Source organism: Pollachius pollachius (genome assembly GCF_949987615.1).
Source record: "Pollachius pollachius genome assembly, chromosome: 2".
NCBI lineage: Eukaryota > Metazoa > Chordata > Actinopteri > Gadiformes > Gadidae > Pollachius > Pollachius pollachius.
This window is the reverse complement of record NC_136935.1, coordinates 51,237,697-51,249,074: the sequence shown is the minus strand read 5'-3', so window position 1 is coordinate 51,249,074 and position 11,378 is coordinate 51,237,697. Positions and strand designations below refer to the sequence as shown.

Sequence of the window (11,378 nt, the reverse complement as noted above, 5' to 3'; positions counted from 1 at the left end):
ATGGTCTGGACCAGAGATCTGGTCTGAGGATGGATTTACTAGAGATAAATAAATCTATGTGGAGAATCAAGTATTTTTTGCCTCGTTATTGAGCTTTATTGAGTCTGGAACATTAGAAATGATTGGTACAAGTACAAAAAACACAATTGCACACAGCCTCAGTATTAGGCCAATCATATATAGCATATATTATTTTGGACTTTTCACGACATTTGCATTTACATTTAGGGCATTTACCAGATGCTTTTATCCAAAGCGACTTACAATACATACATTTGTCAGAAGTATATATATCATTCTAACAAGTATATATAGAAGTATAAGTATACAATATATCGCTGTCGGTACAGTAAGGAAGTTCATAGAACAAAGGTCTGGGAACAATTCCCAACACGGTCTAAGACGAAAGACACAGATGAAATAAATTAAACGAGGCATGAACTCATATTCAATTTCTTTATTTACATAACACATTCAGTCATAGCATTGTCCTCAGAAAATCGAGGAAATAATTCAAGCATCATAGTGGATCGATATTTAGCGACCTTTAAGAGTGGAATCCTTCATTCATTCATTCATTCATTCATTCATTCATTCATTCTTATCCAAGCAGCTTCCCAGTGCGTTTGCTTGAAAGGTTCCCATGGGTTTCTCGGGAGCGTATCTATTTTCCCCGGGTCCTATGTTCCCCACTTTGTATGTGACCGGGGAACATAGGACCCTGTGAGCAAATCTTTTTTTCGTAGGATGGTAGGGGAAAGTACCGCCTTTTTCGCCTCTGATTCGCCTGTGATTGGTTAGAATGTCTCTCCTCCGATTGGTTATGGTTAGGGTTAGGTTTAGGGTTAACCCTCACCCTTACCCTCACCCTAACCCTAACCCTAACCCTAACCTGACCCTAACCCTTCGCACCCGGGGAACATAGGACCTGGGGAACATAGGGATGACCCCGGTTTGTCACTATAACCGAACAGGGTCTATGTGCCAGTACACCCATCCATAGTGCATAACATCATTTGCAACGACTTAAATTTACAAAAAAGGGAATTGACTTTATTGAATTTATTTCCATAAATGAAGCCGTTGTGAATCCCTATAGACCGACACAAAACAGGTTGGAAGTTACATCAATAGCAAGGAGTCGGCATTATCTTATCCAGTCTATAGCTGCATGCGTGTGTCTGCCTTTCTTTTTTTAATCAATAAGTACACCGAGTGCATCTTTTATCTCTGTAAAGAACTTGTTTTGCCTGTATATATGTATGTGTGCATGCCAATTATGCCCCCATTGCACTCCTGATCCCCCACTCTGAAGGAGGGACCCTTCCTTGCTCATTAAGTTTTTCTTGCCCTCCGGGGGGCTAGGGTCTGGGGGGGTCATAAATATATGGCTTGTTAATCCCTTTGAGACTGTACCCATGTGTATAAGGGCTGTACAATAACATTTCATTATAATTTAATTGAATATGAAATAGGTTGAAAGTTACAATAATAGCAAGGGGTCACCCCTATTTTATCCAGTCTATAGATGCATGTGTGCAAGCTCTCTTCTTTTTTTGATCCCTATGTACACCTAGTGCATCATTTATGATAAAGTGGTCAAAAGGATTGCATTTACACATCGCTTTTCCTAACCAGTGGCCACTCAAAGTGCTTCATAATGTGGCCTCACATTCACCCACCGACGGCGGAGTCAGCCACGCAGGGCGACAGCCAGCTGGTCAGGAGCAGTCAGGGGGGGGGGGGCGTCTCGCTCTGGGACACCTCGACACTCCGCTAGGAGGAGCCGGGGATCGAACCGGCGACCTTCCGGTGACCAGCCGACCCGCTCCGCCTCCTGAGCCTACACGTGCATGAGGTCCAGTCCTTCTGCAGATCCCAGTGTCGATCCCAGTTGAACCCTTCGCGCCCCGGGACGGATCGAGTGAATAAGGTCGGCCTCAGAGGGACACGCTGAAGGTACGCGATGCGTTCGAACCGGCGACCCTTCCAGTGACCAGCCCACCCGCTCCGCCTCCTGAGCCACACGCCGGCTGCCTCCGTCCGGCAGTCACTTGGCCGCCCTGACCAGGTGGGCCGCGTGCTTCTCGGAGCTCTGCATGGAGCTGGCGGGGTCCCAGCGCCCCAGCGTGCTGCCGGCCCCGGCGGGGTCCGGCCGGCCCCTCAGCAGATAGTAGAGCCGCCGCAGGACGGTGCGGCGCAGCAGGATGTACACCCAGGGGTCCAGGATCTGGTTCCAGGAGGCCAGCCGCACGCCGACCACCATCAGGGTCCGGTAGGTGGCCAGGTCGCCCCCCGCGGCCCCCCTGTAGGAGCGGATCACCGTCATCAGAGCAAATATCTGCGGGGCGATACGGTGCAGGGGCTGAGGAGACGGGGAGCCACGGCCGCGCACGCACGCACGCACGCACGCACGCATACACGCACGCACACACACACGGAGCTCTGTACACACACACACAACTCTGTAAATAAAACGGATTTGTTTGGTGTGTTTGGGTAAGGCTTAAGCATGTCATATGTAGGGCTATGTTTTTGTTGTTTCTTATCTATCCATCTATATGAAGGGCTACCCCAACGATCCGTATATCTGTCTGTCTGTCTGGCTGTCTGTCTGTCTGTCTGTCTGTCTGTCTGTCTGTTTGTCTGTCTGTGTGTCTCTCTATCTATCTATCTATCTATCTGTCTATCTATCTGTCTATCTATCTGTCTATCTATCTATCTATCTATCTGTCTGTCTGTCTGTCTGTCTGTCTGTCTGTCTGTGTGTCTCTCTATCTATCTATCTATCTATCTATCTATCTATCTCTCTATCTGTCTATCTGTCTGTCTGTCTGTCTTTCTATCTCTCTTTCTCTCTATCTCTCTCTCTGTCTCTCTCGCTCATAAGTATGCCTCGTTGTTTAGAGATTACTAAACACACCAGAGTTCTTTGGAAGATAATATGGGTCAACCTTTTGAAATGTGTTCTTTAAGCCTATTATGCACTTCCGTTGCTCATGATGTCAGCCTGACCTCTCTAAATACTTTATTGGAGAGGTTTAAGTGGCTGTAGTCCTCATCATGTCTGGTCGTCCATTAACGACATGTTCTATGCTTTCTCACAAGGGCGACAGAAGCTGAGGGGGCAGAGCGGATTGACTGGCTCAATCCCCTGCGTGTCGATGTGTCCCCGAGCGAGACGCCTCCCCCTGACTGCTCCCCACGGGCCGGCTGTCGCCCTGGGTGGCCGACACCGCCGTCGGTGTGTGAACGTGTGCGTGAACAGTTGTCGCTTTGGATAAAAAAACGTCAGCAAACTCCCCTTAATGTAAACGGGACAGCCGGCGTCACCCCCCCCACTCACCAGCAGGGGGCTCCAGCAGATGCAGGAGGTGACCATGATGCCCACCAGCTGCACCACCATCTCGATGTCGTGGGACTTGGCCCCCGAGTGCTGGGCCCCGGGCCGCCGCCGGCAGCGCGCCGCCACCAGGGTGATCCCGCTCACCGTGTTACAGACCAGCGCCACGGCCAGCGCGCCCAGCCCCAGCCCCGAGAACAGCGCCACGAAGGCCAGGTCGGGGGCGCCGGTGTCTCCCCCCAGCACCCTGATGAAGCACCAGGTTCCCGGGTGCTGGTAGGCGTAGGAGCCCAGCCGGGCCCCGGGCAGCAGGGCCACGCCCAGCGCCGCCAGCCACACGAAGGCGAGGGACAGCTTGGTGCGGCGGCCGCTGACCACGGCGGCGTGCACCAGCGGGCGCGTCACGCCCACGCAGCGCTCCGCCGCCATGGCGCAGCCCAGGAAGAGCGGGCAGAGGCCGAAGAACACCATGCTGCCGCCCAGGAACTGGCACAGCGCGTCAGGGGCCTCGTAGGCCCCGGCCGGGACCCCCCCGGAGAGGTAGAGCCGCATCACCAGCGCCCCCGGGACCACGTGGCCGGCCAGGTCGGTGACCACCAGCGAGGTGGCGAAGAGGAGGAAGGTGGCCTTGGAGCGTCGGCGTTGGAGGGAGTAGGCCTTGGCCAGGATGAAGAAGGCCACCATGTTGGACACGATGCCGAGGGTCATGGACAGCGTGGCAGCCACGGGGGGGGGGGTGATGGGGGGCAGCTTGTCCCGGGTGAGGTTCCCCCCCGGGGACCACCCGCTCAGGTCCAGGACCCCCCCCTCGGCGGCCGGCATCGTGGCCTGGGCCGGTCGGTTGGAGAAGGGGGTGGGGGGCGGCGAGGGCGGGTAGCCGAAGTCCATCGCTAGTCGAGGTTAGCTGTGAGGGAGGAGGGGTTGGTGTTACGGCAGCGTGCCTACGTCCCCACAGCCCTACGTCCCCACAGCCCTATGTCCCCACAGCCCTATGTCCCCACAGCCCTATGTCCCCACAGCCCTATGTTCCCACAGCCCTATGTTCCCCTATGTCCCCACAGCCCTACGTCCCCACAGCCCTATGTCCCCACAGCCCTATGTTCCCACAGCCCTATGTCCCCACAGCCCTATGTTCCCCTATGTCCCCACAGCCCTATGTCCCCACAGCCCAATGTTCCCCTATGTCCCCACAGCCCTATGTCCCCACAGCCCTATGTCCCCACAGCCCTATGTCCCCACAGCCCTATGTTCCCCTATGTCCCCACAGCCCTATGTCCCCACAGCCCTATGTTCCCCTATGTCCCCACAGCCCTATGTCCCCACAGCCCTATGTCCCCACAGCCCTATGTTCCCCTATGTCCCCACAGCCCTATGTCCCCACAGCCCTATGTCCCCACAGCCCTATGTTCCCACAGCCCTATGTTCCCCTATGTCCCCACAGCCCTATGTCCCCACAGCCCTATGTCCCCACAGCCCGATGTTCCCACAGCCCTATGTCCCCACAGACCAATGTCCCCACAGCCCTATGTCCCCACAGCCCTATGTCCCCAGAGCCCGATGTCCCCACAGCCCTATGTCCCCAGAGCCCAATGTTCCCACAGCCCTATGTCCCCACAGACCAATGTTCCCACAGCCCGATGTTCCCACAGCCCTATGTCCCCACAGCCCTATGTCCCCACAGCCCGATGTTCCCACAGCCCTATGTTCCCACAGCCCTATGTCCCCACAGCCCTATGTCCCCACAGCCCTACGTCCACACAGCCCAATGTTCCCACAGCCCTATGTCCCCACAGCCCTATGTCCCCACAGCCCTATGTTCCCACAGCCCTATGTCCCCACAGCCCTATGTTCCCACAGCTCTATGATCCGACATTGGGCTGACCCTAACCCTAACCCTACCAACCCTAACCCTAACCAAATATTGTGGAAAAAAAATACTCATTCATTTACTATAAGGTGCTTCCAAAAAATCTTGAGGATAGGGCATAAATTGAAGGGAAATACAAGGAACACAAGACCTAATTTAAAAAATGTGAAATGTGGGAACATAGGGTTTCATTTTGAGAAAAATCTTAGAAATGTGGTAACATAGGGCTGTGGGAGCATAGGGCCTAATTTTCAAAATGTTCAGAGAAAAAACATTCTTAGAATCTGGGAACATAGGGCTGTGGAAACACAGGGCCTAATTTTCAAAAAATTCTGTGATTAAAATATTCTTAGAAATGTGGAACATATAGGGTTGACCCCGGTGTTACGTTTGTGGGAGTAAACGGTGAAAGTGAGGCACGCATGGGGGCAGGTGAGGAATACACTGAACGGCGTTGACCTACACGTGTGAGTTAGACAAAGCGACAAACGTAGAAGTTGTTAACTGGATTTTTTTGTAAGACACAACCTTCCTCCAATATTGACTCACGGCCAGCAGGACTACACGCTAAATATAGGATACACACGCACACACACACACACACACACGCATGCATGCACGCACAAAGACGCACGCAAGCGCGCGCGCACTTAAACACACACACGCAAGCGCGCGTGCACGCACACACACACACACACACACATACAAATACGCACGCGAGTGCGCACAGGTTCTGCATTCTGATCCTTGCACGGTAATATTTGTTCTTAAATGTTCTGACGATCATTCTGAATTAAAAAGAGTCACTCTCACCTCGGTGACCGCTCGTTGAAAACCATCGTCGTGGTGGGTTCTTCTCGGGAGCAGAGTAACACTGAATTCAAAGCATCCAGGAACATTTTTTTCCACCTAATGTTGGGATAGCTCCCAAATAAATCCATGCTCACATCAACAAGCCACGCAGCGCGGGGTTCTGATAGGTGCGTCTGCTTGGAGGTTCATAGCGCCTGCAGTCATTGCTCCAGCCGAGTGTTGCTCCTGCAGACGTCTTGACGGAGTGAGTTTCATCCACATAGCGTTTCGCTCCTCTGGGCGGCTCCCCGTCAGAGACCCAAGTTCATATGTAGGCTACTCTTTAGTGTTTGTTATCTGTCCAAGGAGGACTCACCTTAACACACTCTCTCTCTCTCTCTCTCTCTCTCTCTCTCTCTCTCTCTCTCTCTCTCTCTCTCTCTCTCTCTCTCTCTCTCTCTGATCCTCTCTTGCTGATCAATAAGACAGATCAGACCTCAGGGACTGAGTCGAGTGTTGCCGTTGGTTTAGTGGAAACTCAAAGTGCTGGAGTGATGTGGTGGGGGGGATGGAACACCGCAGATACCTTGAGGTATCTGCGGTGTTCCATTCACTCCCATTTAGTTTTCTCCTTTCATCTGGTTTGGGGCTGTTGTCATGAGTTATTTAGCCAATCGTTTTTTAATGATTAAGTTAATTTTAGTTATAGTTTCTGACTCTCCACTGATTGTTATTGCTTGGCAATTGGTTCAATGAACATCCTTACTACCAACAGCAATATTCACTGTTGTTTCTCTTTCTCCTGAAAATTGGACTTATTGTAAGTCGCTTTGGATAAACGCGTCTGCTAAATGGCCTCAATGTAAATGTCGTTTGTGTTAGTAAGTCAGTGTCCGTTAGACAAACAGATCGGTTTTTAACAGACCTTGATGGGTCCTCCAGATTTTACTCAATACGTCTACAGTTGTACTATTGCACATTTGTCTCTGTGCAGTCTGAGCGTTTCATTACTGGGTCAGGTTTTCCTTGGGAATGTTCTCCCAGTCGCCCCATTAGCTCTCTGCTGGTGCTCCGAGTTGGCCGCTGGTTCCTCCGCTCGCTCCAACAGCGTGTCTGTGGTTCCAGGACCCCTCGCCTCCACGTCCACATCTGCTCAGCACAGATGTTCTCTGTTCAAAAAAACCTTCCCACCGGGCCGGCCTGAAGCTCTCTCTCCCACCGGAGACGCGAACATGAATCAGAATCAGAATTACTTCATTACATCTTATTGTACACAAAAACAAAAGTATTGGGCTTCAATTAAATTAAATTAAATTCAATTAAATTCAATTTTATTTGTATAGCCCTGAATCACCATTACAGTTTCAAAGGGCTTAACAAGCCAAATATTTATTCTTGGTTCCTCAACAGCCACATAGCAGCCACTATACAAGATAAAGTAAATAAAGATAAGTGAAAGTAAAGATAGGTAAAAATAGAAATTTAGAATAGCAAAAAAATAAGTAGCAGCATAGAGGACAATAATAAGTAACAAGAAAGGGTGAGCAGCTATCTATACAGGTGGCTGGGATTGCCACGCAGCCTAAGCAACATTGGGATGTACGGGAACACAAATAAGCTCAGGCTCCCCTTCAGCTCAGTCAGCGAGGAGCTCATCGTGCCTCGGGCACGGGAACATCTGCAGCACTCAGGATCCAGAGACGCCAAAGTGTCCGGGGCGGGGATTGTTGTGAGGACAGGGACGAAGTGGAGGGCAGCGGATGCTGTCCAGCAGGCAGAAACTCGACTGAAGCACAAGGCCGTCCTCGGAGCAGTGGCGCAAGGCAGAGCCGGACTTTGGAGCCGGAGAGCGCCCCGATATGACTCTGCCAGCGGAAGGGAGAGGCAGAGGTTGGTGCAGGAGGAGGTGCGAGCTTCAGAGGAGGAAGAGCGAACAAGCAGAGCGGCGGCCATGCGGCAGCAGCGAGCCTGGATGAAGTGGGAGCAGGCGATGGAGCGGAGTGTCACCTGGAAGGATATCCGGCAGTGGAACCCCCAGAGGATCAAGTTATTGATTCAGGGGGTCTATGATGTCCTCCCGAGCCCATCCAACCTGTGCATATGGGGCAAAATAGAAACACCTGCATGCCCCCTGTGTTCAAAGATAGGGACACTAGAACACATCCTGAGCAGCTCCTCCAAGGCGCTGGGTGAGGGCTGGTATCGATGGAGGCACGACCAGGTCTGCTGGTTTGCTCCCCACGGCCCGAGACTGGGTGATGACAGTTGACCTGGAGAGGCAGCTGAAAACCCAACCACACATCACCCGGGCGAGATTGAGACCTGACATCATCTTGGTCTCAGAGGCCACAAAACAACCAGTCTTGCTGGAGCCGACAGTTCCATGGGCGGAGAGGATGGAGGAGGCTCAAGAAAGAAAGAGGGAGAAGTGCCAGGAGCTGGTGGAGGATTGTCGGAGGAAGGGGCGGAAGGCCAGGAGTATGCCAGTGGAGGTGGGCAGTCGGGGGTTTGCCAGCCACTCCCTGAGCAAAGCCTACGGCACACTGGGAATAACAGGTGCAAACCGAAGGCATAGGAAACAACGTGCAGGCAGCGGAAAAAGCCTCCAGATGGCTCTGGTTGAAGAGGGGAGAGCAGTGGGGGCAGTAGAATGCCGCTTGGACACAGGCCGGGGTCTGATCAGCCTCGGTCGGGTCGCCTGGAGGAGTCTGTTGTAAGACCCGAAACACCCAGTGACTCCAGGAAACAACACTGATGAGGTGTCCAAGCCTGTGCATCGGTAGATGTATTGTTAACAGTAATAATAATGAATGGAAATAAAGTAAGAAATAACAAGAGAAACTAAGACAGTGGTAATAAGTAATAATAAGTAATGAGGTGTAGTAAAGTGTATCAGACATGTTTTGGTTATTATCCTAAAGCAGATGTTTGGTGTTTTTACAGATCCAAGTTGTTTTTGGGTGTCTGGACCCGATCCCTCCTGCAGAAATGAATCCATGACATTTACACAGCAGCATGTCAATATGCAGATAGTTCAGATGGAGGGTCGTTAAGTACAGAAGCAACTTCATGTAACTGTGGCTCATTACTATGTGGCCACTGACTGTAAGTGAATGGGAGGCTTTTGAAAGAATGGTGTTGTGGAAGTGTCACCTCACTGAGGACACACAGAGAGATGGAAAGGGAGGTTAACTTTACTGATGACACTCTGTTCTAATCAGCGATACATCGTCTAAAGAATGCATTTGTTCATCGATATCCTATGCTGTGTATAGACAGAGTCAGCAGTGGGTTAGTCAGAGCTGGCAGCTCCTCATCACTGGTAACGTGTTGCACGCTATGCAATTTCACACTTGCACATTCCGATGATTCTGTCAACGCGTGAAGTAATGATGATGATGATGATGAAGATCACATTTAACCCAGGGCCATTCGACTTGGAGGCATGCAGATACATGAATACAGCAGTGCCCTAAAATGGAGCATATTTTATTAGAAATGATTTTGGCACGCCAAATATCATTGACAGTTCACTGCAAACATAAACAGAAATGAGAATATGAAAGAAAATGTTGGAGTTAATGACTCTAAAAAATGCATCACAGTGGTTATACGGATACAATTATGAATGATTTCCTTTTTGGGAAATATTCAAATGAATGACTCTTGCATGGACTTCGGTCAAGTGCAGTTGGTGCGTTGGTGGAGTCCGTTCAAGGGGCGGACTCTCCAGGGGGCGGGCAGGTGGGTTGACAGGTTAGCCATCCAATCATCACACCCGGGCCAGTTAAATGATTGGAAGGGCTTATTACAGGACCGAGACTGACAGAGATCCCAGTTAGTGTCTTTATTATGTTCGACCATTTGATTTAGTGAAGCTTTTGGATAGAGAATTTCAATATATAATGTACAGAGCTTACAGAAATCATGATTTATGGAAGAAAATGAAGAAAGATGGCATAACTTACATCACAATGATACACAATAACTTGTTAGACCCACTCTTTTTTCTGATGAGGCCTCATTAATGAGAAATATGAGCAACAAAAAATCAACCAGTTACTCAATGTGTCTCTGTCACTTTTACAATGTGCGAATGAGTGGATTGTATGGTTGACGGTAACTCAATAGCACAAAGAGGAGTATAATAATAAACCCAAAGCTAAGTTTAGGTATTGTTCTCAAAATTCATATGGGACCCATATCACCTTGAGCCCCGCCCCCTGTTGCCTATTGGCTGTCCAATCGGGACCCAGGTCACCTTGAGCCCCGCCCCCTGTTGCCTAATGGCTGTCGGTTCGGGACCCAGGTCACCTTGAGCCCCGCTCTCTGTTGCCTATTGGTTGTCCCACCGGGGCCGATATCCCCTGGGGACCCGCTCCCTGTTGCCTATTGGCTGTCCCACCGGGAGGTCAAACCACAACAAAGCCGTTCATCACACTCCTCTACGGGACTAACTTCACCAAGGACATCCATTCTTCACTCAGTGCATTGTGTCCGTTCATAATCACGATACACTGGTTAGCACAATAACATAATAACTCCTTTATTCCAAAAACAATCAGACTAAAATACCAATGGACATGTATTGTGCACAGGGAGAATTATAACCTTCATGTGCAAACAACGAATGCTTAGAATACTTCTACTGGTGCTTCTGAGGGCTTGTAAAGTTATAAACACATCCGCCATCATTGAATCAAAACACCACTCTGACTTTAGGGAAGGAATAGATATTCACTGTTGTTGCTGAAGCATATGAACTTAAAGTGTAAGTGGTCTGCACATATTACTGTTTCACTCCTCTGAGCTGTCGTCTCTGAGCTGAAGAGTTTCAAACCAGGAACATAAATCTCAGACAGAGAAACTGAGGCATTTTACTTTCCTCAGGAACAAAAGACGTTAGACCTGACGCCTAATAACAGTTTCTGGCTGGCTGCAGTCAGACCTGCTGCCCAATGTTAGAGCGGAAAAGTGTAATTAGGCCAAACAGAGCATCAAAAACAATCAATACTGATTTGTAGTAAATTATCTTTTTAGTTTGATTAGCCTTTGATTAGTTCTTATTCTCGAACCAAACATGAGGATATGATCTTAGATGATGATCATTTCAATTCAATTAAATGTTATTAGTATAGCACTTAATCACAGCTCCAGTCTCAAAGTGCTTAACAGGCCGTGTGTTTATGCCCCCCCCCATGGTGGGCGTACAGATCAGCCACAAAAATGTAAGGGCAGAAACTAGTGCTTCATTAGTGACTCAATGGACGCGCCGTCATTAATGCAGAGGAATGTCACCGAGAGGAACTTGAACTGCTCTCAGCTCTTAGCTTTCAAACAAGCTCCTTGCGTTTTCTAAGAGGCTGTTGATGTAAA

The 11,378-nt window shown here is 50.0% G+C and overlaps 1 protein-coding gene across 1 annotated transcript; it reads right to left on the bottom strand.

The window, feature by feature from the left end:
- Positions 1 to 2,050: 2,050 nt before the first annotated feature.
- ptger1a (prostaglandin E receptor 1a (subtype EP1)) lies at positions 2,051 to 4,231 on the bottom strand (the record flags this gene model as incomplete). The annotated part of the gene is made up of 2 exons (XM_079730399.1): positions 2,051 to 2,341; positions 3,347 to 4,231. The coding sequence occupies 2 exons, from the start codon at positions 4,229 to 4,231 to the stop codon at positions 2,051 to 2,053; spliced, it is 1,176 nt and encodes a 391-aa protein (XP_079586525.1).
- Between the last annotated feature and the right edge of the window lie 7,147 nt (positions 4,232 to 11,378).